The sequence below is a fragment of the Mobula birostris genome, chromosome 1, assembly GCF_030028105.1.
Source record: "Mobula birostris isolate sMobBir1 chromosome 1, sMobBir1.hap1, whole genome shotgun sequence".
NCBI lineage: Eukaryota > Metazoa > Chordata > Chondrichthyes > Myliobatiformes > Myliobatidae > Mobula > Mobula birostris.
Window position 1 is genome coordinate 112,050,112 of NC_092370.1, and position 27,404 is coordinate 112,077,515.

Consider the following 27,404-nt stretch of genomic DNA (forward strand, 5'->3'; position numbering starts at 1 on the left):
AGGAAAGTTTATGAATATCATTTGGAAGGATAAACTAGTGACAAATATCCATTTGAGATTTTATAGAATTTCTGTAATGGTAGGCTTGAATTATCAACTAATTAAGGATGTTTAAAATAGGAACATGGAGTAGTCATTCCATGTACACTTGAGTAAATTATTATTGACTCACTACATGCCAGACACTGGAACCAGCAACATAAAAATCATCACCAAGGAATCTACGTGTTAGCCAAATATTGATGAAGAATTGAGGCAGTGGTGTCCATGTATGTTGATTGCCAGCAGTGTAGAGCAAAATGATCTAAGACATCATTATACTGCAGCCCCGAAAATGGCTGGAGCTGTACGGAACCAACTTAGACCTTTTATGACCTGCTGAGTCCACACTACCATCAACTTGCCACCGCCCCCCACCCCAACCCAATAAATTCTACCATTCAGCTGCATGCTAGGGGCAACTTGCAATTGCAAATTCACCTACCAAATCCCATGTCTTTTATTTAGAAATCTAACATCACTGTAGATTTTGGAATCTGAAACAGGAAATGCTGGAGAAACTGGACTTGTGCACAAAATCCCTCCATTACTCAATACTCTTTTGACCCTATCATTCATAACCTCATCAATGCTCCCAATGTTAAACATTAAACAGGATTAAAGTCCATTTACTCTTCCTATTTCCGCAAGACACTGATATCACCCTTCAGCCCAAAACTATCCTCCACACTATCCACAGCTCCATCAATCTTCATGTCTTCTGCCCGACTTACTGAATAACATAAAGCTCAGTAAAAAAAAAAGATGGCATTTTATCTGCATGTAATTCTTTTGAATGCCTGAATTCATCACAATATTTCAGATGGGACCTCCTGCTGTGGGACAACATCAATATCTGATTTCAATCCATTTTTAGTGCACATTGATGAGCCAATTATCAATCACCATTTGACAAAAAATGACGTGGATTTCTTGAAGTGGTGCAAAGGTAGCACAGTGATTCTGTTGTAACTTGGAACTGAGTTATTGGAGACACTGCACCTGGTGGACATAAAGGGCTTTATTCAGGCAGGCATTCTCCTGGAGACAGTCTCAGCAGAATCTCTCTGAACTCAAAAGTACACCCTTTAGAACAGACATAACGGGGAATGATTCAATACCATTTCAATAGCTTCAGGACATAATTTATTTTGCTATTTTGAGTCTGACAGTGGTTCCATTGAATTATATACAGTATTTAGGACAGCTGTACTGTAACTGATAAATCTCTTCTGAATGTTCCACCTTTGCTGGTATAAAGTAATACAGGTTCTAAAAGCTTCTGAGGAAAGGAAACACAGGTAACCAAAATTAGTAAAACAAGAGATTCTGCAGATGCTGGAAATCCAGAGTGACACACACACACACAATTCTGGAAGAACTCAGCAGGTCAGGCAGCATCTATTGAAATGAATATATAGTTGATGTTTCAGGCTGACCCTTCTTCAGGACTGGAAAGGAAGGGGAAAGATGCCAGAATAAAAAGGTGGGTGGAGGGGAAAGGAGGACTAGCTAGAAATGAAGGGTGAAGCCAGGGCTGCAGAAAAGGGAACCTGATAGGAAAGGAGAGAGGACCATGGGTGAAAGGAAAGAAAGAGGGGCACTGAGGGAGGTGATAGGTAAATGAGGAGAAGAGGTAAGAGGCCAGAGTGGGGAATGGGAGAAGGGAGAGGTGGAAAATCATTACTGGAAGGAGAAATCAATGTTCATGCCATCGGGTTGGAATACGAGGTGTTGCTCCTCCACCCAAGCAGTGGCCTCAGCGTGACAAAAGAGGAGGCCATGGACTGGTATGTCAGAACAGGAATTGCGGGGGGGGGGGGATAGGAATTAAAATGGTTGGCCACCAGAATATTCTGCTTTAAGCAGATGGAGTGGAGGTGCTCAACAAAGCGGTCCCCCGATTTACGTCGGGTCTCACCAATGTAGAGAAGGCTGCATTGGGAGCACCAGATACAATAGACGATCCCAACAGATTCACGGAAGAAGTGTTGCCTCACCTGGAAGGACTTTTGGTGGCCCTGAATAGAAGTAAGGGATGAAGTAAATGGGCAGGTGAGGCATTTCAGTCACAGGAACCAAACTTGGTGTTGTGAGGAACGCACACAAAATGCTGGAGGAACTCAGCAGACCAGGCAGCATCTATGGAAAAGAGTAAACAGCTGACGTTTCAGGCTGAGACCCTTCAGCAGGACTGGAGAAAAAGAAAATGAGTAGAGTTAAAAGCTGAGGGCTTAACTTTACCCCTGGTATTTTTTTCTCCAGTCCTGATGAAGGGTCTCAGCCCGAAACATTGACTGCACTTTTTTCCATAGTTGCTGCCTGGCCTGCTGAGTTCCTCCAGCATTTTGTGTGTGTTGCTTGGATTTCCAGCATCCGCAGATTTTCTCTAACAAGAGATGTTCTCTTGTTAGGTGTTGTGAGGACTGACTCCTAACTATTCATAGACAGAACAAATATGCCTAAAACCACACTTGATGCGCTAAGTGACAAAATAACTTGGCTGGTGTCTGATGACTGGTCTGATGCAGGCCTATTGACATAGCCCATTGTCTTATGATTGGATGATGCAGATGTGAACGTGCCATGGTCACGTCAGTATGGAAACTAAATCTCCTGAGCAACCTCCATTTGAAGTGTTCTAATAAATCTCTGCTGTGCATGGAACACCAGAGGAGTTACTGTCATATAAAATGCCATCGTTCACTTTATTTTAATTGAGAGATTTTGTAATGTCATGTCGTCAAACATTTCCTCTAATAACTTTGCAGATGATACAAAGCTTGGAGGAGATGTTGATGGTGGTGGAGGATAGCCTTGGACTACATCATGATAACAACTTATTGGTGAAATGGGTTAAGAAATGGCAGGTGGAATTCAATCCTGAATAATGAGGTATACTGATTTTGGGAATAGTAATGTGGTTAGGACGTACACCATGAGATGGGTCCAAATGAGTTATGAGGAGCAAAAGAACAAGTGCAAAGATCCTTCAAGGTGGCAGTGCAGGAAGACAATGTACTGTAGTTCAGAAGGTAAATGCAGTACCGGCTTTCATTACTCTGAATTTTAAAAAAAGGGAGATAATTCTCAAACATTATATAGCATGGATGAGGTGTCAGCTGCAGAGCTGTGTGCAGTTCTGGTAACCGCACTGTAGGAAGGATGGGATGGTGCTAAAGAAGGTGCAGAGGATGTTCAACAGGATTTTGCCAGGGATGGGACATTTTAATTACATAAAGCAATTGAAGTAGCTAGGTCTGTTTTCCCTGGAGACAAGGAGGTTAAGAAGGGATGCGATTAAGGTAGAGAAAATTATGAAGGGTATAGATAGGGTGGACTGCGGGGAAGTTGTCATCGTACCTGACATAGATAAAACTGGAGGACTGAGCTAAGGGGTAAGAGGGGATCTGAGGGGAACCTTTTACACACAGAGAGTGATGAGTAGCTGGAATACACTGCCTGAGAGAGAGGTGGAAGCAGAGTCACTTTCATTCCTTACAAAGCGTGCAGAACGGCGCTTGAAGCACTTGGGCCACACAAGGTGCTGACGGCTGGGATTAATATGGATGGAGGTCCACTAGTTGACACAGAGACTATGGGCCTTGTGACCTGTTGCTATGCTGAGCAACTCTATGATCTATCAATTCTACAAAATCATCCAGCTTATCGAGGGGTCTGCAGAGATCCCTGCGGGAAGAGAGCCCTTGAGGAAATAACTGTTCCAAGGTTATTTTAGCTACCTGATGGTTCAGTACCATTTCTCTTCTCACCCTGCAATTAGCTTTGTACCAGCAGGGCTTTGATGCTTCTTCAGTTTCGTGCACGATCCACCTCATTGCCGCTTCACTTGGAGGAGAGAGTAGAGAGGCAGCAACTGAAGAAGGGAATGTTTCACAGTAACAAAAGTCCATTTTGACTGAAAGCATTAGTGTCACTAAACCTGTGAGGGAAAATAAGACTCTACGATGGAATCTCAGAATCACCCAAATCCACTGGTAAAAGTGATGGTTCTCCTCAGAGATGCTCATACTGGGATCTCTGCAGAATTTTATAAATCGTTTTCCTCACTGCTCTTGCCTCAGTTAATCTTAGTTTTATCCAATTCGTTTAAACATGGTAAATTACCAGCATCATTTAATGAGGCAAGTATCATTCTTTTAGAGAAAAAAGGTAAAGACCCAATAGAGTATTCTTCGTATAGGCTGATTTCTTTGTTAAATGCTGATGTTAAAATTTTGGCTAAAGTTTTGGCTCGTAGATTGGAGAACATTGTATCCTCAATTATCTCTGAAGATCGAACTGGTTTTATTAAAAATCGCCTCCCTTTTTTTAATATACAGTGTCTATTTAATATCTTGTATTCACCTTCAACTGGGACTCCTGAATGTGTAATCTCTCTTAATGCGGAGAAAACATTTGATCGTGTGGAGTGGAACTATCTTTGATTTTGAAAAATTTGATTTTGGAAAAAATTTTATTACATGGATTAAATTGCTATATTCATACCCCATTGCTTCTGTTTTGACCAACTCTCAGCAATCCCAACCCTTTAACCTTAAACGTGGCACCCGACAAGGGTGCGCTTTAAGTCCCTTACTTTTTGATCTGGCCATAGAGCCACTGGCGATTGCATTTCGTAGCTGTGCTGGATTGACAGGGATTCAGAGGGGGTGTTCGTGTGGAGCATAAAGTTTCTCTTTATGCTAACGATCTTTTACTTTTTATATCAAATCCAACTACCTCCTTACCCCCAATATTTTCACTTCTTAATAAATTTAGCCAACTTTCCAGATACAAACTTAATTTACATAAGAGTGAACTTTTCCCAATTAACAGAGAAGCACAAATATTAGAATTTCATAACCTCCCTTTTAAAGTAGTAAATAATCAATTTACTTACCTCGCTATTACAGTAACAAGGAACTTCAAACGTCTTTTTCGAGAAAATGTCACTAATCTTTTAAATCATACAAAGCAGAGTTTGGCACACTGGTCACCCCGTCCATGTCTCTGGTAGGTCGAATTCATGTTGTTAAAATGTATATCCTTCCTAAATTTTTATACTTATTCCAATCTTTACCAATTTTTATTTCTAAAGTTTTTTTTGATTCGTTAGATTCTATTACTTCATCCTATTTATGGAAGGGCAAACACTCCAGACTTAATAAAGTTCACCTTCAAAAACCTAAAAGGGAAGCTGGCGTGGCCTTGCCTAATTTTCACTTGTATTACTGGGCAGCCAATATACGTCGTCGTATTTTTTGGTCTTTCTTTTATAATCAGTCTGACTACCCGAAATGAGTGGCAATGGAGTTCAACTCTAATAAGGGTTTCTCCATTTCCGCATTTCTTGGATCTGCACTTCATTGTCATTTGCCTAAACTAATTGTTAATCCTCTCTTTAGACATACTCTGAGAATATGGGCTCAGTTCAGAAAATATTATGGTCTTCATGGTTTCTCTCTCTCTCTCTCTAGTCCTATTTTACATAACCATCTTTTCCAACCTTCTATGCAAGACTTAACATCTCATGTCTGGTACAGAAAGAGCATTAGGCGCTTTGAAGACCTTTTCATAGATAATCATTTTGCAACTTTTCAACAACTGTCTGCAAAGTTTAACCTACCTAATACTCATTTTTTTTTTAGATATCCTCAAATTAGACATTTTGTTAACCCCTTAGTACCAAACTTTCCTGAGATGCCTGAAAAAAACATTGTGGACTTGTTTCTTTGTATAAATCCAGTGGGTAAAGGTTTAATATCTACTATTCGTGATAAGTTAGCGACCTTGAGGCATGCCCCCTTTGATAAAATTAGAACTGCCTGGGAGCATGATTTAAATATTTCTCTGTCCAACGAGGTTTGGGATTCAATTCTTAATTCAGTTAATTCAACCTCTTTATGCGCTCACCACTGTCTTTTGCAGTTCAGGGTTGTACATAGGTCTCGTATGTCTAAAACTAAATTATTGCAGATTTTAGTCTTAGACATACGAGCCCTATGTACAACCTTATATTAGTCCTTTTTGTGACAAGTGTAAAGGGGGTGAGGCTTCTCTTATCCATATGTATTGGGCTTGTCCTAGTTTGGAGAAATTTTGGAGAGAAGTCTTTTTAACTTTATCCCATATTCTTAATTGCCATTTCGAACCTAACCCTTTGATTATTCTTTTTGGCACCTCGGGTGAAGTTGACATGTATTTGAGTCCGAATAAATGTCGAACATTATCTTTTGCCTCTCTTTTGGCTAGACGTTTAGTTCTTCTTAGGTGGAGAGATGTTGCCCCACCCACTCAATACTCAATGGCTTAGAGACATTATGTCCTGTTTAGACTTTGAAAAGATTCATTATTCACTTCTTAATTCGGACATAAAGTTCCATAAGGTGTGGGGACCTTTTCTTGAATATTTTCATAATTCCTCTTTAGATTAAAGGTTTATCCTTTTTTTCTGTGTTTTATTCCCTTACTTTCAGCTTTTTTTTTCTGGTTAAGTTTTACAGTTTTACAGTTTTTTTCATGTGAAATATATTACAGTTTAGGTTGTAGACAATATACGTTTTTATATATTTACAGCTCTGTGGTGACAAAAACTCTGTTTAATTTTTCTTTACATTGAAATGGTTGGCTTGGAGTTGTGCAGTGGGAGGGTGGGGACGATACTAACTTTATATGATTTTATTTTGGGTGCTTTATCTTTACTGTTATGAATTATATATTAGACATGTTTGTCTTGCACTGTATAAATCTCTTTTTTGCTCATGGTTTTTTTGTTGTATTGTAGAAACTCATAAAAAAATTAATAAAAAAAAAGAGATACTCATACTCGAAGGGTCACAGCAAGTGACATACTGGTAAACAGCTGAAGTAATATCTGATTAATCTGTTCCTGATGAATCTAGTTGCCAGCTGTCCAAGAGTCCCAGGAACAAGTCAAATGATTGTCAGTTGTTCCTTTCCTGAAGTGAGCACAGCGTCGGAGACAAGTACACAGCTGCAGAGGTCAAACCAACAGAGGAAGCCAATCAGCAAACTGAAATAACTGCCTGTAACTTTGTCACATGTTAGCATGTAATAGTTACACAGCACAGAAATATATATACACACACATCCACCACACTCTGTGGGGAAAAGAACTACTTCTCAAGTCCCTTTTAAATCTTTCCCCTCTTACCATAAACCTTTCCCCTACCCTGGTAATTAGACTGTGAATATCCACATTATTTTTGCCTCTCATGATTTTATAAATTTCCATAAGGGGCACTGCTCAACCTCCTTCACTCCTGGGAAATCAGTCTTATCCTATCCAATCCCTCCTTGTAACTCAAGTCCCAGCAACATACTTGTGTTTTTTTTTCTGCACTTCTCCAGTTTAATCCCATTCGTTTTACACCCAGGTGATGGGAAGTGGTGTATTCTCACCAACGTCTTGTATAGTTGTGACGCGATGTCCCAACTCTTGTACTCACTGTCCTGTCCAGTGAATAAAAGTGTGTCATACACCCTCTTCACCACTTTGTCCACTTTCATCTATAGCAGGGGTGACCAACCTTTCACATTCCACGCGTCAATTTTTTCACGCATGAGTTCAGATGCGATTTTTTTCACGCACGAGTTCTATATTAACATATTTTTACAAGAATTGTGGGGGTACAAGAGTTGTATGGCACATCTGAAAATTGGCCACCCCCGATCTATAGCCTCTTGTCTCTCTGTTCTACAGTAGTCTCCATGGTCCTGTAATGAATTGTGTATCTCCTTCCAGGGTTAATTTCCCAAAATGCAAGACTTCACACCTGTATGAGTTAATACCATTTGCCATTCCTTGCCCTATTTTCCCATTTGATCTAAATGCGGTGGTAACCTTAGACAACCTTCTTCACTGTCCACTAAACCAATTTCAGTGCCATCTGTAAACTTGCTAATCGTGCATTTACATCTCCATCCAAATTGTTAAGAAATATGACAAAGCAACAGAGGACCCAGTATCAATCTCTGTAGCACAGCTCTGGAGGTAGGCCTCCAACCTAAATATCAACCCTCCAATATCACCCTCTGACCTTTTCTGTCTCACCGATTTCTGTATCCAATTGGTTAGCTCACCCAGGATCATATACCAGCTCATCTTTCAGAGCAGTCTACTATGTGCGGCCTTGTCAAAGACTTTTTAAGGTGCATGTAGATAATGTCTACCACCATTCCCTCATTTTTTTTTCAAAGGCGGAAAGCAGTGTGATGAGGAAAAAATGTTGCCGTTGTGTTTCATGCCTTTGTCTTTTCAGATGTTGGAAGTTAACAGTTTGGAGATTCTTTCAAAAATACTTTGTTAAATTGTGGTGATGTTTTCTGAGATGGTGGAGGAAATGGAATGTTCAAGCAAGCAGTTTTGTTTTGGTTGATGTCAAGTTTTTGTTTAGTAATATATAAGTGGAAAGTTTACTCTCATGTGTTTTGCCTGTGCCCTTTCAGTGATGGAGGATCCATGGGGAGACAAAAGTGAGTCACTTGCCTTAGAATGACAAAGTCTCTGACTTTTGCTGATAGTCTTGGTTTCGTGTAGATGGTATACCAGATTCAGGATAGTTTCAACACATAGGACACTCAAGGCTGCTGTGCAGGTTGACTCTGTGGTTAAGAAAGCTTATGGTGCATTGGCCTTCACCAATCATAGGGTTGAGTTTAGGAGCTGAGAGGTAATGTTGCAGCTATATAGGACCCTGGTCAGACCCCACTTGGAGTACTGTGCTCAGTTCTGGTCGCCTCACTATAGGAAGGATGTGGAAACCATAGAAAGGGTGCAGAGGAGATTTACAAGGATGTTGTCTGGAATGGGGAGCATGCCTTATGAGAATAGGTTGAGTGAACTCGGCTTTTTCTCCTTGGAGCGACGGAGGACGAGAGGTGACCTGATAGAGGTGTATAGGATGACGAGAGGCATTGATCATGTGGATAGTCAGAGGCTTTTTCCCAGGGCTGAAATGGTCAACACAAGAGGGCACAGTTTTAAGGTGCTTGGAAGTAGGTACAGAGGAGATATCAGGAGTAAGTTTTTTACGTAGAATGGTGAGTGCATGGAATGGGCTGCTAATGACAGAGGTGGAGGCGGATACGATAGGGTCTTTTAAGATACTCCTGGATAAGTATATGGAGCTCAGAAAGATAGAGGGCTATGGGTAACCCTAGGTAATTTCTCAGGTAAGGACATGTTCGGCACAGCTTTGTGGGCCGAAGGGCCTGTATTATGCTGTAGGCTTTCTATGTTTCTATCAAAGCAGGAAGGTGAGGTATTTGGAGGTGACATTGGCAACATGGAGGGAAGATACATTGCTTCACATTTGGACATCACACCCCTGGGCAGCCTCTTGTTAAAAGGACACATCTCTACGTTAGAGAATCAACAACCTATTTTCAGATCCATCCATCATTCAAGTCAAAAAAGCAGTGTTTACTGCTCTGCGGAGAGGAAAATAGCAATTATTCATATGAAAACCACATTGACATTAGCTTATAGATATTGGCAGGAGGGAAGATTGAGTAATATTGAAGGGCCTGATTACCCATCCATTTTGTTGTAACCCCTTCACAAAATAACCCACAGCTGCTTCCCCCCACACGTACAGTTGTCTGTTTATTTCCTGGAATGTAGCTGTGGATTGGGGACAGTGCAGTTGACAAAGATCATTGAGATCCTTCATGACTACCTGTTGAATAAAGTGTCCTATTCCTTCCTTAATTATGAAACACCAACCTTCTAATTCCTCTATCTAGCCTTTTTCACTGATCCACACCAGTTTTCGGAGTACTTCCAAAATTATGGAAGCACACAAGGGGGCATTTAACTTCAGGCTTTCTGGCTTCATTGGGAAAGGCTCTTTGAAATCCAATTTGCCATCCGGGCTTTCTCTGTGTCTGATCTATTTTCCTATTTAGTTTGATCTGAGGAGAAACTAATTTGCAATTCCTATCTCAGAATTCTGCAATCATACTATAGGGTGAAAGGTGAAATATTTAAGAATTATTTCAGGGGAATCGGAGGCAGAACTTCTTCATTCAAAGGTTGATGATGTGAGTGTGGAATGAGCTGCCAGCAGAGATGATGAATGCCGTGTCAATTGCAATTTTTAAGAGAAGTTTAGATAGGTGCATTGATGAGAGGGGTGTGGAGGGCTATTGTCCAGGTGCACGTAGATGGGACTAGGCAGAAAATCAGATCGGCACAGGTTAGACAGGCTGAAGGGCTGGTTTCTTTGCTGTAGTATTCGATGACTCTAATGTTGCTTTTGTCAAATATGTCCTGTCTTATCAACAACCTTCCTTGCACTCAAATTCCTCTTTCAGGAGATTTGTTATTTTTCCTATTTTTTTGAGCTAGACCAGAAAGTTGAATAGAAAATAATCTGCTCCAGGATCCAGGACTTCTCAAACTATTTCCCAATGAAAACCCCATTTAAATACTTGAACTTTTAGAACTCTAGAAGCACACCAGAAAACAGCAATCACACAACATAACTGCTTCACACAAAGGTCCCAGATATAACAATATAATGATGACAAGGCCATTTATTATCATTGTGTTTGTGAATGGGTTTGTGTTTACCAGAATATCAAAAAGGAATGCCTGCAAAGTGTGTCATCTTTATACATCTAAGTGACTTCAGTTTACAGATGGCTGCTCTGACATTGTAGTACGCACAGTATTTAGTACTCCAGTGAGATCTCAATTTAGATTTTTCTGTGTTCATGCCTCTGAAATACAACCTGATCCCTGTACTTTCTGAGTCAGTGACAGAAGACCACTAAGAACATGCTTATTAACAGTTGTATGTAGTTGACTGCACAATCTGTATGCTCAATTTCAACTGAATTAATAAAGCTGAGCAGGATTAGCATTCTAACGTGCATCAAGAAAGCTTTTCAAAATAAAATTACCTTTGATATTAACATGCCCAGTTGCAGTGGATCAAGGATGATTTTATGTTTGTGAACAATGAAAGAATTTTAACAGGAACAAATTACTGGTTTGCATCGAAGAGTACTTGCATTCAGCTACACAACATATACCTTGCTCTAGTGTTGCAGGTTACTGTAGCTCCATGGTTGTCCATCATTCTGCTTGTAAATTATCAGAAACTCTTGATTGGATTCAGTTCTATAATCTACTTCTGTGTGACTGAACCTTGGCCCAGGACATCTAACAACCAGATATGTTTTTTCCTTCAAACAGAAATTTTGAAAATATTGAAGCAAAAATCACTCCAACCTTCATCCTGGAGGTTATTAACCTGTTGGCTGGGTGCACATCTGAGGTGAGCCCTCTCTCTTTCTTTGGCTTAATTTTGCTTCATTTTGAAAACTTGTAATTAATTTTATTTTAGAATCTAAAAAATGATCAAATGCTTGGATTTCCAGCATCTGCAGATCTTCTCTTGTCAATGATCAAATGGGTCTGGGCAGACTTGAACACGTATCACCACAATCATTTCTATTTTTTTCTGCTCAGAGCAGTAGAGTGAAGATAAAGGTGCAGAATTTCCTCCCTGTGAATGGCTGCTGGAATATGTAGTGTTGGGATCTGAGCAGACACAGTAGTGTGCTTTCCTCAGTTTTCTCAGGCAGTATATGACACAGGAAGATGTTGATTAATTTTCCCAGGCAGTTCTGCATGAAAGGAGAAGTTTTCGAAATAAATCCCAAAGAACTGATAAGTTAACACTAAATTTCTTTTACCTTTCTCATACCTTTCTTCATAACAGGAGCCTAATTTGGAGCTTGTCAGGTATAATCCATGAGCCAGGAATCAGAATGGACAAAGACAAGTCTGCAGTTACTATCCCCCATTAAAGTTATACCTCAAATGATAGATCCAATAAGAAAAGATCTTGCATCAGAGCGCACATAAATAGCTTTGTTTTGTTTCATCTTGTAGATATTTTGATTCTACAATTATGTGCATCAGTTACTCAGCTTTCCGACCAGTGATCCGCAGCGCATTAACAAGGACAGTTAGAGGAAAATTAACAATTGATTTTGTGCCATTATTTGTCTCTGCATAAATCATTACTTCTGCTCATTCTCTGCTCATATTTTATCTCTCCTTCTCTGATCCAATTTTCCAATTAATTTCCCCTAATCTTCTATGTGTGAGCAGACATAATAATTCTCATTGTTCCTTCTGACCATTAATATTTATGGAGCAACCGTTTATTTCTTTTGGACTGTTGAAGCACCCATTTGCAGCAGACCATTCTCCATTGTAACAATCCCCTTTATCAAGATAATTTTTCTACTATATATTGCATTTTGTGATTTTCATTTACTTCTTTAATGAAACCATTGTTGTACTCAATCTGAATATTTGCCATGTTATGTCTACTTGATCTGCAAGTAAGATCAGCGTGAGGTCAACTTGTACCCAGCTGTCGTGTGAATTGTTTCTCTTTTGGACCTGAATTAGCATTGTCAGCTTAGATGAGTGCATGGTAACTGTTGTAGGAAATAGATGAGACAGATAAACTAAAGCCGTATTTTCAGCTTGGAATAGTATTCTACATGCACTTCAACAACAAAAGAAATACAAGGCTAGATCCAGGGCCACTGTAAATTCATCAATAAATACAGGACTGTATCAGAAATGTTGTTAATTTGGGAAGGAGTTTAGATAAGTTGAAAGTAAAAGGAATGGTGCTGTATTGACATGGTGAATAATCTGATCTTGCAAACAAGAAACACTATTTGTACATATATTGATGAGGTCAGTTTATGGCTATGACGAAAGGAAAGCTTCAAAATGGAGGAAGTTGTTAATAAAATTGCAGAAAGGATATAAGGATAGACTACTACAACAGGTCTGCAACAGGTACAGTGTCACTGGCTCTCCACTCACCCGGAGCAAACAACAGCAAAGCCTACATGAAACTGCTGTTCATTAATTACAGCTTAGCATTCAACACCGTCACCCCCTGAGTACTAATCAATAAGTTTCAAAACCTGGGCCTCTGTACCTCTCTCTGTAACTGGATCCTCGACTTCCTCATTGGGGGCTATGATCAGTGCAAGTTGGAAATAACATCTCCTCACTGACAATCAACACAGCTGCACATCAAGGATGTATGCTTAGCCCACTGCTGTACTTTCTCCTTACTCAAACTCCATCTCTAGATTTGCCGATGACTCAACTGTTGGCAGAATCTCAGATGGTGACAAGGAGGCCTACAGGAGTGAGTTAGATCAGCTGGTGGAGCGATGTCACAACAACAAACTTGCACTCAATGTCAGTAAAGTCTAGGAATTGATTGTGGATTTCAGGAAGGGGAAGTCGGGAGAACACGCCTCTTTCCTCATCAAAGGATCAGCAGTGGAAAGGGTGAGCAGTTCCTGGGTGTCAACATCTCTGAAGATCTATCCTGGGCCCAACATATTGTTGCAGTTATGTAGCAGACATGCCAGTGACTATATTTCATTAGGAGTTTGAGAAGATTTGTGATGTTCAAGGTTCAAAGTAAATTTATTATCAAAGTACATAGAGTATACGTCACCATATACAACACTGAGATTTGTTTATACACAGTGAATCCAAGAAACACGATAGAATCAATGAAAGACCTCACCCAACTGGACAGACAAAAAAAAAAACAAAGTGCAAAAGACAACAAACTGTGAAAATACAAAAAGAAGTAATACATAAATAAGAAAATAAATAACTGTGGAAACAGTTCAGTGATATGGTGAGTGAAGTTATCAACACTGGTTCAAGAGTCTGATGGTTGAGGAGTAATAACTGTTCCTGAACCTGATGGTGTGGGTCCTGAGGCTCCTGTACCACCTTCCTCAAAGCAGCAGTGAGAAGAGTATGGGCTGGGCGGTGGGGGTCCTTGACGATGGGATGCTGCTTTCCTGTGACAGCTCTCTATGTAGATGTGCTCAATGGTGGGGAGGCTCTCACCTGAGATGGGCTAGGCCATATGCATTACTTGTTGTAGGATTTTCTGTTCAAGGGCGTTCTATACCAGGCTGTAATGCAGCCAATCAATATACTCTCCACCACACATCTATTGAGGTTTGTCAATGTTATAGATGTCATGCCAAATCTTTGCAAATGTGTGAGGAAGTAGAGGCGATGCTGTGCTTTCTTCATAATGGCACTAGCACGCTGGACCCAAGACAGATCCACTGAAATGATAACACCGAGGAATTTAAAGTTGATGACACTCACCCTCTTTGTTCCCCCAATGAGAACTGGTTGATGGACCTCTGGCTTCCTCCTCCTGAAGTCAATAATCATCTCCGTGGTCTTGAGTGAGAGGTTATTGTTGTGGCACCACTCAGCCAGATTTCCAAACTTCCTTCCGTATGTGGATTCATCATCATATTTGATTTGGCCTACGACTGTGGTGTCGTCAGCAAACATATACGGCACTGGAGCTGTGCTAAGCCTGAGGTATAAAGCAATTAGAGCAGGGCTGTAAGCACACAGCCTTGTGGTACACCTTTGCTGATGGAGATTGTGGAGGAGATGTTGTTGCCAATCCAAACTGACTGGAGTTTGCAAGTGAGAAAATTGAGGATATAGTTGCATAAGGGGGTATTGAGGCCAAGGTATTGAAGCATTGATTAGTTTTTGGCGGGGGGGGGGGGGGTTAATAGCATTGAATGCCGAGCTAGAGTTGATAAAGAGCATCCTTAGGAACAGCTTCTTCCCCTTCCCCACCATAATTCTAAATAGTCATTGAGCTCATGAACACCACTTCACTATTTTTGCTCTGTTTTTGCACTGTTATTTATTCATTATGTATTGCACTGTACTGCAGCCAAAAAACAAGTTTCATGACATTCATCAGTAAATCTGGTTCTGGTTCTATGTGACCACTAAACTTCAGTGTTGGTGAAAGGAAACAATCCGGTATGAAGAATTTGAAGGCCACAAGGTATTTAGAAAAAATATGTAAGAGGAGATGAGTCAAAAGATTTGAGATGGCAATGCACAGATCCTAGGTACCAATCCAGGGTACTGAGGCTACATAAATACAAGGGTTTATTTCTAAACTTGGATTCCTAAAATTCAAAAGTAGATGGAAAACAGGTAAAACATCAGGGAAAAGAAGAAAAATCAGAAGTGTGACTGGATAGAATATTCACAGAGCTTTACAGTATAGAAACATGTCCTGTAGCCCCACTCATCCATGTTAACCCTTTATCTTTCTATGATAGTGCTCTTAAGATTATGATAATATTTGATAAAAATAAATATAAAAAGTTTTACGCAAGATCAGAGCTCGCATTCATAAATGTAAGATAGTCACCAAGAAATCCAGTAGGGAATTCGAGAGGAACATCTTTACCAGAGAGTGGTTAGAATTCAATATTCAGTCTCTCTCATTTATTCCCTCTACCACTGCCAAATCATGGCCATTGTATGCATGGCAGTTACTCATCCAGGCTATTTCAAAAGCACCCCTCAATCTCTCAAGCTCTCAGGCAGGCATGGTAGATGCATCGATGCTCCCCTAATGATTTCCCCTCCAACTTTCCATCCAATCTGAAGCAAGATAGCATTAAGAGGAATTTGGAAGGTCTGTGAAGAGTGTGCAGATTCTCGCTAAGATCCAGTTAGTTTCCATTGGGAGCTCTACTTTCATTCCACATCCTCAACACATGCTGGTGGGTTAATTGACTACCTTGTGTTAGGGCTTGTGTAGGTTAATGGCAAAAATAGTCGAATGTTGATAGTTATATGTCAGAAAGAGTGATTTTTGGAAGGTTGGGGAAAATAAGAAGTAATAGGACTAATGACATTGCTCCCTCAGGAGTTGATGGTTTCCTTCTGTGTCAGTATCTGCATTGCCTTTATGCTTCAGGTGCAGTAACCCAGGTTCAATGCTGTTTTCTGGTCAGTCTATGTGGAGTTTCTGCATTCTCCCAGTATGCGGGCAGTTCCCTCGAGATACTCTGTTATTTTCCCCAGCATCCTAAACATGTTCTGGTGGCTTAATTAGCTGCTGTGATTTGCCCCTGGTGTCGATGGGTTAATGGGAAAATTGGAGTGAGCTGTGTATGTGTGAGAGAGAGAGAGAGACGGAGGAGATATGACATGGGAATGTTCTAAGAAGTGGGATAGATGAGGGATGGAATGGACTCCTGTGTCATAAGACAGTATGAGAAAGAAATTGAAATATTTTTGATGAAGTTAGATGTGAAATGTCACCCGTTGGATTATAGACACCAGCAAAGACATTGGGAGCTGTATGACATGTTTTTTCATAAATGATAGGTGATGTTTATTGCTAGAATGCAAAAACTTACCACGACTATTTGCATGTTCCATAACCCAGTGCAGACATCTACATCTCTTGAACCTCCAATTTTAGGAATTTAATTCTAAAAACACCAATGTAGGTGTTTTGTAGAAAGAATTTTGAGAAAGGCCTGCATAGAGTGGATGTTTCCTATAGTGGCAGAGGCTAGGACCAGAGGGCACAGCCTCAGACTAGAGGGATGTTTCTTTAAAACAGAGATGAGGAGGAATTTCTTCAGCCAAAGGGTGGTGAATCTGTGGAATTTATTACCACAGACAGCTGTTGAGGCCAAGTCATTGGGTATATTTAAAGCAGAGGTTGATTTGTTCTTTATTAGTTAGGGTATAAAAGGTTAGGGGGCAAAGGCAGGAGAATAAGAGGGATAATAAATCTGCCATGATGGAATGGCGGAGCAGACTCAATGGGCCAAATGGCCTAATTCTGCCCCAATGTCTTATGGTCTAATTGTCTTCTGCTACCAGTTGTTTATTTTTTTTCTTCATTCTTCTCTCTTCCTAGCTAAAGAATGAAACACAAGAGAGACATTTACCAGCCACCTCAGAGGTTGAACAATTGACTATGTATGCACTGCACTTGTGTGAATGCCTCTTCGATCCATATCAAATCTGGAGGCGACAATTGGGCGGGTAAGTAGGTGCAATGAGGATGCAACTTTCTGTTCATTAACAGATGTTCTCTCATGCTGTGCTTGACAATCTTCTACTTCATTCATGCTGTTAATCCAAGTTAGTTCAGAACTCTGACTCCTCAGTCCTTACAAATAAATGCTTGCTTCCTCTTTTTCTCAGACCTCTCTCTGTGACCCAATGAAATTCGCTTTGTAATTCTGCCTTCCTTTGATTCCTGGCTCTGAAAAGCCACCCTCATGTCCACTGGGCAATCCTTATTTAATTCATTTGTCTTGCCCATTTATCACCCATATCCTTTTATTTCCTTTGGTTTATCTTGGTACCCTGAATTGAGAGTTGAGACAATCACATGCAACCAATCATTCAAATGCATAAAGAACTGAACAGTAATTGTTCCCGACCTTGTTGTTTCTTGAGTTTGAAAGGTTGAGGAAGCACAAAATCCAGGACCCTCACTGCAAGTGTTAAACATTAGGTCCAACTCAAGTTTTTGAGATTGCCAAGTATTCTGTTCCAAGCATGGATTTGGGGCTTGGGGTGACCAGCCACACAATCCATCATCTAGGATTGGGGTGAAGAGGATCTATGGTTTGGTGAGGAGGAACAGTTAGGGTCAGGATTAGTGGAGAGCTAGTGGTTGGAGTCATGCCAAATGTGTGTTCAAAGAGTGGGAGTGGTGGTTCTGCTGAGGGATGAAAGAGAGGTAATTGACATCTGGCAGACCACCCAAGCCTTCACAAAAAAACATAAGTTTTCCCAAGAAATCATGGGCTAAGTTCCTCTGAAATGCATGGGAAATAACTTCGTGGCATGCACCATGATAGAGAAATTGTGTGAGGATGCAAGGCATTTCATCCTGGTCAAAGTGACCTGTACAGACATAGAAATAGTTGTTATCGTGTTTCAATTTGGGGGAGAAATTGATCTTTTCAGTCGGAGCTCAGTGGGAAAATACATGCAATTGAAGTTCTTTCATAGATGTTAAAAATAATCAGTAGCTTTGACAGGTTATTTGTTGGAAAACTAATTCCTCTAGTGTGCAATCCAGAGAAAGGTACCTTGCTTAGTTCTACAAAGCTCTGATTCAATACAGCCCTCTTGACTGACTACTCTCAGGTGTAGGTACAGTCCGATAGTTAAAAATTAGCTCAGGCTGCATGCAGCCTGGGGCCCTGTTGCTGCTCCAGAAGCCTGACACTGATCATTGCCACCTCACAGGCTTCAACTTTTCAGATCGAGCTCTGATAAGGGCCCTGATGAAAGGTCTCAGCCGGAAATGCAACTATTTATTCCCCTCCATAGATGCTGCCCGACCTGCTTGCTGAGTTCTTCCAGCATTTTGTGTGTGTGTGTGTGTGTGTGTGTTACTGCAAATTCTGCAGACTCTCTCATCAGCTCTTTGCATGTTTGCATAGCTCTCCCAAGTCCAGAGACTCCACTCTGATCACCAGCTCAAGAATGCTCAGTTGCATTACATCCAGCAAAGTGGTGAGATAGATCAGAGGATCTTTCTGTATGTGGAGAGTACTGTCAGCCCACACTCACCAGGTCGGCCCAGTTGTATCTTGAATTCCAGCTTGCAGTGTGGACTGGTTGCATGGTTTGCCCCAGCTTCTCCCCACCGCGTTGTGGGCAGGGGTTGGAGACTGTGCCTGACCCCTGACCGAGCAACACCGACTGGAATGACTATTTATGTACAATGGTACAAAAACCTTCTTTAATGCCAGTTCCAATCGACTCTCATTCCTGGGCTGATAAGTGAGGTACTATTAAGATAGCGAGGCTATTTCAAAGGTTCAAAGGTACAATTTAAAGTCAGAGAAATGTATACAATATACATCCTGAAATGCTTTTTCTTCGCAAACATGAACATGAAGTTAGCGAGCACTTTTATCCCGAGGCATGGAAATCTTGAAATCCTGTTCCTCTTGCTGGAAAGGCTGAGGTCTTTGGAGTGAGATTAATTTTTTGTTTGGTAAGGATATCAGCTGAAGTGTACCAAGGCTGGGTAAATGGCGGGGTGAAAGCCCACAACTCCAGCAGTACTGCTTCTCCTTCGTCTCCTCTGCTTTTCAGACATGCTTACTGACTAATTGTTTGCAAAAGGGAAAGAAAATTCAGGAGATTGAAGGGCTCATTGAAACATATTTGTTCTTCCCTCACTAAAACAGTGACCTATCAAATCCCCCAATGGTCTGGGAGTGCCACGTCGTTGCCCTGTCTCTAGGATTTGATACAAAGTCAGTGCTACAAAGGATTAACTGCCATGCTGTTGATGATGGAAAAGAATGTGGTGGCTTTGACTGTTGGTGAGGAGGTGGGATCTTAACCACAGCCTTCCTTCATCAGCCGGTCTGTGAGCAGGATCATTGATCTGCCTGTGTAGTTCAGCTGTTTACCCAAAACCCTAACTCTGCACTCCTGTTTGGTTTCAGGGAGATTATCAGTTCAATGGAAAGGAGTAAATACAAGTTTGCGCCAGCTGTTTTACCTCAGGAATTCAATCCATTCTTCCATGGTAAGTAGAAGAGGTAGTGTTGACCCAAGGAAATAGCTGATAAGGTATTGTTTAGTCAGAATAAGAGTGCTGGGACTGTGATATGCAGTCATTGGCACAAACAGAAGGAGGTGTCTTCACCAGCTTCAAAATTTTGACAGACCTTATAACCCTGAACCAGGCAGGCCCTTCAGCCCAATGAGCCCATGCTATCCAATTACACACGAATGGCCAACTGACATACTCACGCAGACTTCTTTGGGATGTGGTAGGAAACCGGAGCACCCAGGGGAAATGCACGCGTTAACGGGGAGGATGTACAAACTCCTGAAAGACAGCAGCAGAATTGAACCTCTGTCACCGGTACTGTAATAGCGTTACGTAGATCACTGAAGTGATATAAAACAGACTCTGGATTTTCTAACATTTTTCACTTGAAATTACCTGAAATGCTTGTTCTGAAGTGTGTGACATGAGAAAAGAGACTGGAAGATTGGTTACATAAATCGGGAGGTCATGGTGTGGTTGTACAGGATGCTGGTGGAGATGCACTTGGAGCATTATGTTCGGTTTTGGTTGCCCTACTATAGGAAAGATGTTATTAAATTGGAAAGAATGCAGAAAAGGTTTACAAAAATGCTACCAGGGCTTGAGGGACTGGAAGAGGCTGGCCAGGCGAAGACTTTATTCTGTGGAGTGGTGACAGAAGTGAATAAAATCACCAGGGGCGTAGATAGAATACACTCTCAGACTTCTCCCCAGAAATGGGGAATTGCGAACTCAAAAGCATAGGTCACCCTATGTGTGGAAAAAAAAACACTTTTACATAAAGGGTGTATCTCTGTGTAATGAGCTGCCAGAGGAAGTGGTTGAGGTACTGCAGGTACAAAAACAGTTGGATAGGTACATGGATTGGAAAGATTTAGAAACCTTGCAAATGGGACGAACTTGAATGGGGGCATCTTGGTCAACATGGATCAGTTGGGCTGAATGGCCTGTTTCTATGACTCTATGGTTCTCTGGCTCTATGGGCATCATCCTTTATACATCTCTTCTGTCCTTTTGTTTTAGTTCCCATTGACTTAAGTAAAGCTGACAATTGAGGGATACGTATAAGAGTTTGTGCAATTTACACTTCTACCAGTATCAAAATTACCCTCAACTTCTGTACATTCTGTGGAATCCATTTCCTAATGGATGACTTGTTTGTTCAATAGAAACAAACTATAATTATTGAAAGTAATTTCTCTCATGTTGTACTTTAAGGCTCCTGAATGATATGGAAATATTGTACAACTTTCCCATTTGGTGCTGCTCTAACTTTTGATTTCTTTGTTTTCATGATCTTGTAGAAAGTTTCCAGAACAGTCAGAGCTTGCCAAAGATGATTCAACTGCGGCTGATATATCTTTATGGAGCCATTATCAGTGGGAGTAAGGTAAAATTTGAGCAGTCATTGCAAACTGAAAACGTAACTAATATAAAGGAGAAAGATTTTTTGTCAGTGCTTTGTTCCTCACTTCCTTCCTAGAGAGAAGGGACAAGACCTTTCACTTCTGCATTTTCTCTCTGGTTCCCTGACTTCCTCTCACACCCCAAAGAGTCGCAGGTTGGTTGGTTAGTTGGCAACTATGAATTGTGGTTGTAGGAGAATCCGCAGAGTCAGTAACCATCTGAGAAAATAGGTTACAGGAAAATAATGTAAGTGAGGGAATGGAATTACTTTGAGAACTGACACAGATTCAGTGGGCCAAATGAACTCCTACGTGATGGGGAAATATAAGAAACTACACTTGATTGTTCTAATCTGCTGCTAGATTCACCTCCTGGTTCACAATTCCACACATCAGTCCCATCAATCTTTCTTATTGTGATATTCATCACCTCCAACAAGCTTCACACTGAAGCAGAACAACCCTACAATAAAAATGGGAAGCTGTCCAACCTCCTTCTCCTCCATTCCAGAACCAAAGTCATTCTGACCTCAGTGACTGAGCACAGGCACTCTTGCACATGTGTGTGTTCAAAAATCAAAGCTTTGCATTGCCCACGACAAAACCCCAGAGAACAGACCTCGTCTTCCTCTCAGCAGAGGTGAATTCCACCCCTACCTGGCTCGATCGGTCAGTCATCCTTCAACACTCCCTCGCACCCCCCCTCTATCCACTAGCTTCCTCAAACCTCTGCCTCACCACTCCCCCATCTTTTTATATCAGCTATTTCCTCTCTCCACTCTCACTTCTAATGCACCGTTTTGACCTGAAATTTCAACAATTCCTCTCCCACCCCAACCCCACAGGTACTGTTCAACCCACTGAGCTCCTTTGCTGCCAACAATTGTCATGTCCTTTCCTGTCAACTCAGTGACTAAGAGTGTGCTGCCTAATCAGCCACACAGGGAATGTTGTCTGAGTGGATACCCAAACACACCAAGTGTTGGTGTAAATGCATGGTGGAATGACTGAATGGATCACTCCACTTAAAGAAATGTATTCAATTGAATTTAACCTGCCTGACACTTAACTTAATTCTGCATCTGACTCTTCTGCTACAGCAAAATGCACTTCGTGCCATCACCTCCACCTCAGTTGAGGCTCTCATGCTGGTTCTCAGAACCTCGTGTGACACCGGAACTCAGGACCCGCAGGACACCAGAACACTGCATGTTGCCTTAAAGTGCCTCATTTCAATGATCCACATTCTTCATGCCAGTAGCCTAGACCAGAGGCAAGTGGAGATAAAGACAATTCTGGAAGGTTACTTTAAGTTGTTGAATGCTGACCGGCCAGTGCCTGTGCTGGAGGAGGGGATAAAGACCCGGCTAGAGGATGGGTTCATCACACTGCGGATCAACATGCTCAGTAAGTGAAGATGCTTTCATGTCTTCATATTTAAAAGGGAAAAATCAAAGCCAGTGTTTGGAAGCATTATTTCAATGGACAAGAAGCTAATTCTTCTTGGAAAGCAGTGGAAGCAAATGGTATTGAGCTAAATGCAAAAATTAAATTTCTTCCAGGGGAAAAAAAAAGGTGAGAGTATAGTACATACGTACAGTTAGTACAAATGATAGTTGTAACACACTTGGGAGGAATGGTTAACTTAAGGTTTCTAAAGCTCTTCATGACTTGTGTTAAATTTGAGCCTATAATTACATTGATTACTCTACAGTGGCACTTTTGGTATATCATTATAGAATCGTGATATTACGTGGGTGAATTAGATAGGCCTTTTTCTTTTATGGTCAATTCCTATGTTTTAATTCCAAGCAAAATGGTTGCCAGCTCAGCTGTTGTGGATGTCGTGCTGTCTTTTCATTTCTCCCCTATGCAGAGGCGGCGAAAACCAAACTGAGCTTTTTATGTTGCAGGTGCTATCTCTGAAATGTTGAACTGTAAGGATCGCCCTGTGCTTCAAGCCATGTTCCTTAATAACAACTGCTTTGAGCACATCATCAGACTCATCCAGAATAGCAAGGTATGGACAGCTTACTGAGCAGGTCGGCCTCATCGCTTGCTGTTGGCTTTCTGTGCTTCTGTTCTCCTAGACTCTTAAAAGTGAAGTTAGGCTGCGGGGAATTTTATTGAACGACTGAAAGGGAAAACCAGAAATGCTTGAATTCTGAAATTAGTCTTGAAGATTCAAGAGGGATTGAAACTTAGGATGAATGTCCCTTACCATTTCTTTCCCCAGCTTTGCCCCTCCTGGGGTAAGAAGGGGAGTGGGATCAATTGGATAGCTGTATCAAAGAGCCTGTACAGATACAATGGTCAGAATGACTTTCAGGGTTGCGAGATTCCATGACTCCTCTCTCCATTCTCAGCCCTGCCTATGATTTATCACCCAATTCAAGTGCCTGTTCTTCATGTGTTGGACAAGATGCACTCAGTGACTGCTTTACTAGGTAGACGTGTACACCTGCTCATTGATGCAAATACCTGTCAGCCAATCATGTGGCAGCAATTCAGAGTCTCAGAAACTGTTGATCTCTTGGGATTTTCACACACAACAGTCTCTAGAGTTTACAGAGAATGGAGCGAAAAGCAAAAATTATTCACTGAGCAGCAGTTCCGTGGCCTTATTAATGAGAGAGATCAAAGGATAACAGCCAGACTGGTTCAAGTTGACAGGAAAAGAACAGTAACTCAAATAACCAAGCACCACAACAGTGGTTCACAGAAGAGCATCTCTGAATGCACAACATGTCGAATCTTGAAGTGGATGAGCTACAGCAGTAGATTTCTACAAAATACACTCAGTGGCCAGTTTAATATGTAAAGGAGGTACCTAATGAAGTGGGCACTGAGTGTACATTGGCAATTCTCTCGAGTACAAACTGTCAACGAGTACAAACCTACTTTTCTCAGTTGATGCCTAAATTCTTGGAGAATAGTTTTCAGTGCAGATGGAATGGTTGATTATCAAGCAGAAAGGATTATCTGCTTTTATAGAACCTACCAGAACTTTAATAATAGGCAGGTGAATTCTGGGGAGTGAATATGAGATCATCCAACTCAATGTGCAACTCAAGTGACCCGATCATCAACTCAAGTGACTAAACGTGAATTAATCTACTGCAATAAGCTGTGCAATTACGAATCAGTGTGAGGACATATGACCCAGTTAGTGTGCAAACAGCATGCTTTGTGCATTCTTATAAGGAAGAAGGTCAAGGCTGAGTACATTTTCACTGTCAAAAGACATACTTAAAAAGAAAAAAAAATGTAATAAACCTTTTTGTTCTCACTGCACATTTCGACATTGACTCTATTAACATAGCCATGAGATGGTGCAGGATCCAAACCAGTTATAGAACTGATCCAGGAAAATGCACAAGAACACAGGAGCAGTAGTAGAGCACCACAACCCTCAAGCCTGCTCCTCCATTCAATATGTCTTTTGCTCCTCAGCTCCTCCTCCATGTCACTTCCCTACACTCCTCAATTGCTTAATCTTCCAAATACCTAACTAACTCCATCCAAAATAATTTGGCCTCCATAGCTCTCAGGGTACAGAATTCCAGGTTCATCACCCTGTGAGTAAAGAACATACTGTGAATCTCAGTATTTAATGGCTGGTCCCTTGTCTTTTAACTATGTCCTGTCATTCGATGTTCTGCCACTAATGAAAACATCTTTTTATCTCACCCTGTCAAGCTCCCACAGAATTTTGAATGTTTCAGTAACATCACCTCTCATTTTGCTAAACTCTAAAGAATACAGGCCCGAGCTACTTAATCACTCTTGATAGGACAGACCTCACATCGCAGGAATTTACATGGTGAACTTCACTTGGACTGCTTGGATTGCTTCATTCCTTGGGTACGAAGACCAAAACTGGAACCAGTACTGTAGGTGCTCACTAAGATCCTGGATAACTGTAACTAAAATTCCCCTTTTGTAACTTCAACTCCTTTGCAGTAAAAGCTAATGTACTGCTTAATTATTTTAATGAATATGCATCACCCTATGCTTCCCACATTGAGCTCCATTTGCCACTGTGATAACCTACAGCACTAAGTGGGCCCACGGTCCCTCAGCCAGTAACATTGCTCCCTGATGACTGTCTACCTTCTGATCAACTCCTACACCACTTTTCATTTCTATCCCTCAGAACAGAGAGGGCAAACATGGAAAGACTGATGACGTTGGAGGTCTTCCCAAGTTTCTGCAGTGAGGACACCTTGTTATGCTCTTTCTGAAGTATCTTCCACCAAAAATATTTTTATGATTAAAAATGATTGGGTACAAGAAGTAGGAACATTTTATCCGTCTGAAAGTTTAGAAGTTAATTTGTGTTGCTCTGTGGTGTTTTGTGAGCTTTGTGTGGTTTCCAATGTCATGTATTTTATACATTCTGTTTTTTTGTCGCTTTCCTCCCTCCCCATTGACCCTCCCTTGCCTCTCCTTTCCCTCTCTTCGACAGCTCTATGTAAGCAGTAGATCTAAGGATGACTGCAAGGGTGGGACTGACCTTACCACTCAATTATTGACTGAAATCAATCTCAGTAAGGTACTGCTGCAGCTGCTGATAATCTGAATGAAAAGGAACGACCAGGCTTGATGTCAGCACGGTGCAGTCACATATCGAAAAACTTTTCCCCTTCCCCTTCTTGTCCATGCGCTTCTCATTCCCTCCAACTGCACAATCATTCTCTCCATCTCATTCTGTGTCTCCCTCGCTCTCTCATACTCTCCATCACTTTCCCTTTCCTGTACTCCCCATCTCCCTTCCACTCTTGTTCTCTTCATTTCCTCTCGTGCCTGCTACCTCCCCTTCTCGTTCTGCTGCTGTTTCCCCTTCCTGCTCCTGCCCACCCTTGTTCTGTTTGCTACCTACAGTCTTCTTCCCCTACCCCTTCACCTAATGTCAAACCTCCTTCTACAGTAGCAGAGAGAAACTTTGTAACCTAAGTATTGGAACAAAAAATTATTTTAAAAGAAAAACAAACCCAAAAGCAGGTACTTAATGTATGAAATATAAGGAAAGCTGCAGCTTGCTGATACCAGCTGGGGTGCTGATCCTATTTCCTGCTTAGTATGTGCTTGTCTGTCAATCATTAGTATATCGCTACTAGGCTGATTGAATTTCATGGTTGTGAAATAATTAATGTCATACCACAACAAACGTACGCAAACTTGACTTACATAGCCAAACTTAGACAAAAATATACAAAACTCTTGTAATCATAATCACAATATTTTATTACACTACCAGCATAAGGCAATAAAAATGTCATACAGATTTGTAAAAGGTTTAATGTTTTGCTCTGTGATCTGCTATATGTTGCCTGTTGATATTCTGCAGGAATGAGCAGCATGTTTCAAAGACAATGGACAGTTTAAGTAAGTTGAAATCAGGGCAGATAGAGATCAGCTGGAGTATGTGTGGGGTTTTCACTTGATTCCCAGCAAAAAAAAACAAACAGAAGTCTTTGACAAGCAAGGAGTTATGCAAGAACAAGAGAACAAGATTAACTCTCTTTCAGCATATTAACTTTTAGTAATGAGGCATAACAAGGAAGATGACTACATCTTAGGAAGGCTGGAGTATACAAGTCAAGATGTTATAATTCCACTGTTGATGGTTAACCTCATATGAAGTATTATTCTCATATCTGGAAACTGCATCTTATGCTTTGGAAGGAGTTAAGAACAGTTTCGTACAAAATGATTACAGATCATTAGATTAAATCACAAATTTCTGAAACTGTACTTTTGTTCCCTTGAGTATAGAAGATTAAGGTCCAAGTTCATCACAATGCAGAAAGTAACAAAAGGGATTGAAAAGAATAAATGCAGAGAAGCAATATCTACTGATTGGCGAATTCAAAACAAGATGGCATAATCTTAAATTAGGAGCTTAAGCGTTTGGGAGTGAAGTCAGAAAGCACTTTTTCTTAAGAACAAGGGAAAGGAGATTCAAACTTTCTCTCTGAAATGCTGTTCATGCTGGATTAGATGAAAATTTCAAAACTGGGATTGATAGTTTCTTTTAGGGATAATAACAAAGAGATTTGGATGGAAGTCACCAATAAATTTCAATGTCAAACAGGCTTGAGAACATTAATGGCCTTGTTTATTCTTATCAGGGGAAATAAAGACTGGACAAACTGATTAATTTCACAAAGGTGAAGTTTGTTGGAGAGAGAGAGAAACAGACAGAGAGAATCAAGCTTCATAAAGGGAATCATATAAGGTCACTGTGAATTTCAGAATAGTATTTATAGACTGCAAATGAAATGACCTTTGCAAATCAGAAGGAGAAGCTGATTCCTATTATAGTAATGGACATGAAATGGATCATTGTTGTGGTGTGATGTTCATGTTTCTAATGCCACTAAAACAATTTCCTGACTTTTATGGTTGTGAATATATTGTGCAATGTAGCATCTTGGTGACTTGTATCTGAATTGAAGCCATTGGG

At 40.9% G+C, this 27,404-nt stretch overlaps 1 protein-coding gene across 4 annotated transcripts in view; it reads left to right on the forward strand.

Annotated features, from left to right (window-relative positions):
• Positions 1-27,404, forward strand: part of nbeal2 (neurobeachin-like 2) — a 226,019-nt gene that overhangs the window by 88,032 nt on the left and 110,583 nt on the right. For 3 of the 4 annotated variants that reach the window (XM_072260272.1, XM_072260281.1, XM_072260298.1), the window contains 7 exons: positions 11,267-11,348; positions 16,854-16,981; positions 19,420-19,502; positions 20,834-20,919; positions 22,036-22,342; positions 22,849-22,955; positions 25,404-25,490. In XM_072260272.1, coding sequence (XP_072116373.1) covers positions 11,267-11,348; positions 16,854-16,981; positions 19,420-19,502; positions 20,834-20,919; positions 22,036-22,342; positions 22,849-22,955; positions 25,404-25,490 — 880 coding nt within the window. The remainder of the gene's footprint in view (positions 1-11,266; positions 11,349-16,853; positions 16,982-19,419; positions 19,503-20,833; positions 20,920-22,035; positions 22,343-22,848; positions 22,956-25,403; positions 25,491-27,404) is intronic. The other variant, XM_072260291.1, reaches the window with a different exon arrangement.